The sequence below is a fragment of the Arachis ipaensis genome, chromosome B03, assembly GCF_000816755.2.
Source record: "Arachis ipaensis cultivar K30076 chromosome B03, Araip1.1, whole genome shotgun sequence".
NCBI lineage: Eukaryota > Viridiplantae > Streptophyta > Magnoliopsida > Fabales > Fabaceae > Arachis > Arachis ipaensis.
Window position 1 is genome coordinate 127902139 of NC_029787.2, and position 5650 is coordinate 127907788.

At 40.8% G+C, this 5650-nt stretch overlaps 1 protein-coding gene across 1 annotated transcript; it reads left to right on the forward strand.

Annotated features, from left to right (window-relative positions):
• Positions 3348-5243, forward strand: LOC107633937. The gene is made up of 2 exons (XM_021117617.1): positions 3348-4322; positions 4401-5243. Exons 1-2 carry the CDS (start codon positions 3368-3370, stop codon positions 5219-5221), a joined length of 1776 nt encoding a protein of 591 aa, XP_020973276.1. The 5' UTR covers positions 3348-3367; the 3' UTR covers positions 5222-5243.

Consider the following 5650-nt stretch of genomic DNA (forward strand, 5'->3'; position numbering starts at 1 on the left):
TTGCTAATTATTTTTTTTTGAACAAATTATTAATCGATATTATTTAGAATTTAATAATTATCATTTTTCTTTTTGTAGGCTATTAGAAATTTGTTGCCCAGAAAATTGGATCAGCTAGATACCTTTAACGAGGTAGCTGCAGCGACATTGGCATTGACTGGGTTTCAGCACGTTTCGCGAGTAGGCGAAATGAGAGGTCATTCTGCACTACTGAGTGCTTTGGTGGAACGCTGGAGGCCGGAGACTCACACATTTCATCTTCCGGTCGGTGAAGTGACGGTGACGCTAGAAGATGTGAGCTATATTCTTGGTCTCCCGATTAATGGGGAGGCCGTTACAGGTAGATCAGATAGCAGCCACGAGTTTTTGGTGGAGAACTGCATTGCGTGTTTTGGTCGGGAGTCCGGTCCGGACGATCACATGTTCGGGAAGGTACATATTGCTTGGGTCCGGCTGTGCAGAGACAGCGAGCCTTGTGATACTCAGGAGTCCCTCAAGCGGTACGTCCGGTCGCACATTTTCTGCGTGCTCGAAACAATTGTGTTTCCGGATAAGTCCAACTTGGCATGATCTTATGAAATCGTGCCCATGGTGCACGTGTGCTTGCCATTGTATCTCTTGATCTCCCAACAAGCTTTTTTTCGAATCAAGCTAGCTCGGATAAGCCAGTCGCACCCTGCACCATACCCCTTGCATTTCGCATAGAATGTCTGCGGCTCAGACTCATACACAGTGTAATCAATTCCTCTAGAGATGGTGTAGCTTTTGATTGCAGATATCACCGACTCTCTCGAACCAAATTCCATTCCGACACTAAACTCGTCATCTTCCGCCGCAATGTTGCCTTCACCTACGACATGCGCACCACCATCAGTCAGACAAGGCAAATAAATTAAGCACTATAGGAAACTTGAGTTAATAATCATAACATACCCGTATTTGCATACTCAGGAAATTTCGGGGCATGCATAGCTTCGAGATCTAGAGTCCGCATAAAAGACGGAACACCAAACGTTCAAACGGGTGTTGGCTTACAATGGCATCCGCCTCATTCTGCATCGCCGGATTGCCTGCCAAGTCTCCGTCATCGTTTTCGTCATCGACTTCATAGTTAGCTTCGAATTCTTCTTTGCTGTCATTATTATCTTCTTCCCAATCTATATCCCCGAGCTCATCAACATTGACCTCGTCGCCGACCGTACCCATCCCCAACTGCTGTTCAAACTCAATGTACAGTTCTATCACCAGCACGTGAAATCGGGTTTGTCGATAAATATAGAACATATGCTGCATACTTGCTTCGTCAGTGATGGACATTATTTGAAACTGTATCAACCCACCAAATACTTGTACAGAATTTCTGTACAAAATGTTGCTCACCCTTTTCGAAATGTGACTTTGTATGTTCACACAAAGACCATTTTGCAACTCTACAAAACTCGTGCTGTATGGAATAGCAAATAAAAATGGACATTCACAAACAAAAGCCACTCCTTCATGTGTATTCAGTATAATCTCACCGTTATAATACACTCGTATATTTGCAATATCCTCCATATTCTCACTTTTTTTACCCTTCTAATAACCAAAAAATCTCACAAGCATCAGATACATGAAAAAAAAGGAAAATGGGAGTACAAGTGAGGAAGCAGAAGTGAGGTGCGAGTTGAAATTAGCTGTGTTAGCTATTTATATACAAGGCTCTTTATTAAAATATTATTTCACATACAAAACGTAAGCTGCGTTTTGTAGAGTTCGAAAAAAAAATTTAAACCCAAATAAAACGCAACCTGCGTTTTCTCTTCGTCCAAAAAAATTTGAATAAATCCATCTGGCAAACGCAACCTGCGTTTTACTTTATAGAAAAAATTAATTAACTTTTTCTGACAAACGCAACTTGCGTTCTTGCTTTTCTCAAAAACCAAAAAAATTTCAAATACTAAACGAAAGTTACGTTTTGTTTAATTTGAAACATAAAAAAAAAGGAAATGCTGGAAAATAAAAAATGTAACCTACGTTTTTCTCCTGACACCCATAGCAGTGGATTTTTTTTTTCATGCCTCCATTTCATAGTGTTACACCATGAAATTTTCTATTTGCAAAAAACTGAGCCACAAAAATCAAGCTTGAAAGTGGGGCTCATTTTTTGGCAAATGGAGAAGTTCATTGAGTAACACCATGAAATGGAGGCATGGCAAAATATTGCACTGCTATGGGTCAGTGACAAAACGTAACTTACGTTTTGTGTTTATTTATTTTTTTTGAATTTTAAAATATACCAAACGTAGCTTACGTTTTGGTTTTTCTTTTTTTTTTTTGGTTTAATACTAAACGCAAGTTGCGTTTTACTATGTTAGAAAAAGAAAAAAATTTTTGAAGCCCACAAAACGCAGGTTGCGTTTTGTTAGGGTCAAAAATTTTGTATTGGAAGCCCCAAAACGCATGTTGCGTTTTGTACACAGAATAATATTTAAATCCACAAGTTTGCCTATAAATATGAAGTCCGGTGATGTTCATCTTCATCTTCACTTCTCCTCTTGTTTTTTCTTGCATAAAGTCCTTAGAGAGGTGTTTTTTTGGCAGATAACTGTGTCAAAAAAATAGAGTTAGTTAAGGCTGAAGTTATGGAAGGTGTTGCAAACTTGCGAGTATATTATAACGGTGAGGTTGTAACAAACACAAATGAAGGAGTCACTTTTGTTTGTGAATGTCCGTTGTCATTTGCCATTCCATGTACCATGGGTTTTGTCGAGTTGCAAAATGGTCTTTGTAATAACATTCAAAGCCACATTTTGAAAAGGGTGAGCAATCTTTTATACAGAAGTCCTGTGCAAGTATTTGGTGGCTTAATACAGTTTCAAATAATACCCATCACTGACGATGCTAATATGCAGCAGATGTTGTATATTTATCAACAAACCCGATCTCACGTGCCAATGATAGAGCTGTACGTTGAGTTTGAACAGCAGCCGGGGATGAGTATGGTCGACGACGAGATCAATGTTGATGAGCTTGGGGATATAGATTGGGAAGAAGATAATAATGACAGTGAAGACGAATTCGAAGCTAACTATGAAGTCGATGACGAAAACGATGACAGAGACTTGGCAGGCAATTCGGCGGTGCAAGATGAAGCAAATGCGATTGTAAGCCAGCACCCGTTTGGTGTTCCGTCTTTTATGCGGACTCTAGATCTCGAAGCCATGCATGCTCCGGAATTTCCTGAGTATGCGAATACAGGTATGTCATAATTATTAACTGAAGTTTTCTATAGTGCTTATTTTATTTGCCTTGTCTGACTGATGGCGGTGCGCATGTCGTAGGTGAAGGCAATGTTGCGGCGGAAGATGGCGAGTTTAGTGTCGGAATGAAATTTGGTTCGAGAGAGTCGGTGATATCTGCAATCAAAAGCTACACCATCTCTAGAGGAGTTGATTACACTGTGTATGAGTCTGAGCCGCAGACATTCTATACGAAATGCAAGGGGTATGGTGCAGGGTGTGACTGGCTTATCCGAGCTAGCCTGATTCGAAAAAAAGCTTGTTGGGAGATCAGGAGATACAATGGCAAGCACACGTGCACCATGGGCACGATTTCACAAGATCATGCCAAGTTGGACTCAGACACAATTGCAGATGCCATTAGGCCATTGGTCGAAGCAGACCCCTCGATAAAGGTGAAGTCTGTTATTGCAGAAGTTCAAGGCAAGTTCAACTATACTGTGAGTTACCGCAAGGCTTGGTTGGCAAAGCAGAAAGCTGTCGCAAAAATTTTCGGCGATTGGGAAGTTTCTTACCAGACTCTGCCAGTATGGTTGAAAGCAATGACAGTGAAGATGCCAAGGTCTCGTGTTCAAATTAAAACGCTCCCCGTTTACCGCGAGAGTGAGGAGGTTCAAGGTGTAAGAGTTCTGCACCGTATTTTTTGGAGCTTCTATCCGTGTATTGTAGCATTCAGACACTACAAGCCACTGTTGCAGGTTGATGGCACGCACCTGTACGGAAAATATAAAGGAGCACTTCTGGTAGCAGTTGCACAAGATGGGAATCAAAACATTGTGCCTATTGCATTTGCGATTGTCGAGGGCGAGACAGCAGACGCGTGGGAGTTTTTTCTAACCAATTTGCGAAGATATGTTGTTACCATTGATGGTGTGGGTATTATTTATGACCGCCATACCTCCATCGACGCTGCAATAGCTCGCAGTAACGGTGCATGGTCACCACCAAGGGCGTGGCACATGTATTGCATCAGGCACATCGGGTCCAACTTCTTAAGGAGGTTCAAGGCTCCATATTTGCATAAACTTGTGGTGAATACAGGTATTTCAAATTGCTATTATGGTTCTATTCATAGTAAATTTGTGGCATCTGCTTATGATTAAATGGTTTGTTCAACAGGCTATTTTAGGACGGAGCAGGAGTACAACAAAAACTACCAAAGGCTTAAAGAGCAGGGTGAGGCATATACTCAATGGTGCGATGAGATCGGTATTGAGAGATGGGTGTTGGCATTCGATGGTGGTCATCGTTGGGGACATATGACGACAAACTTGGTAGAGTGCATAAATTCTGTCCTGAAGGGTGCACGCAACCTTCCTGTAACTGCCCTTGTCCGGTCAACTTTTTATCGGCTGAATGAGTTGTTCACTCGGAAGAGTACCGAGGCTCATGAGCGTCGCCGCAACGGATTCACGTATTCAGAATTTGCAACGAAGAGAGTTGAGGAAAGCTTTCGACGTGCAGGAAACGTTGTGGTCAACCGGTTTGACAAGCGCAATGAGATGTTTGAGGTTCGCGAAATGCAAGATGGTACCATTTACACGGTCAACCTTGCGCAACGACACTGCGACTGTGGCCATTTCCAGGTCGAGCGACTTCCATGTCGCCACGTGCTTGCATGTTGCGCCAATCAGCGTCTCGACTGGCAAGTGTACGTAAACGATGTGTACAAGATGTCTAAAATTTGCAAGGTTTACAGAGGCGAGTTTGTTCCGATGGGTGACCCATCTACATGGGATAGATACGAAGGAGCGAAGGTGATCGCCAACTGGACATTGAGGCGCGCGACGAAAGGTAGACCGAAGTCCACCCGCTACTTGAATGAGATGGATTCACGTGAGATGCGTGATCCTCGCCGGTGCACTATATGTGGACGCGAGGGACATAGCCGCAGCCGATGTCCTCAGCGCGCAGGTCCAAGCTCCGCTGGAGGTCATTAGTGATTAAACTTTTCATTGTAACTTTGTTATGACCTACTTCACGATTATATGTAACTTTTTATGTAATATCGTCATGTATTTTAACCTAGTTAACAATTTATAATAAATAAAGTTTTTAATTTCGTTATGATAAATAAAGTTTTTAACCTAGTTAACATTTTTTAGAGTTACACGGTACAAAGCTAAATATGTCATAATAATAAATACTAGTATTATAAAATAATCATAATAACATTCTAATTATAATAATAGTTATCCAAATATAACAATAATAACAATAATAATAACCATTTATTATAATAACTATAACCTACAAGGCTTGTTATTATTAACATACAGTATTAATTATTATTACAAAATATTACTGAAAAAAACCATTTATTATAATATCTATAATAATAATTTTTTTCCAACGTAAATATTATTAAC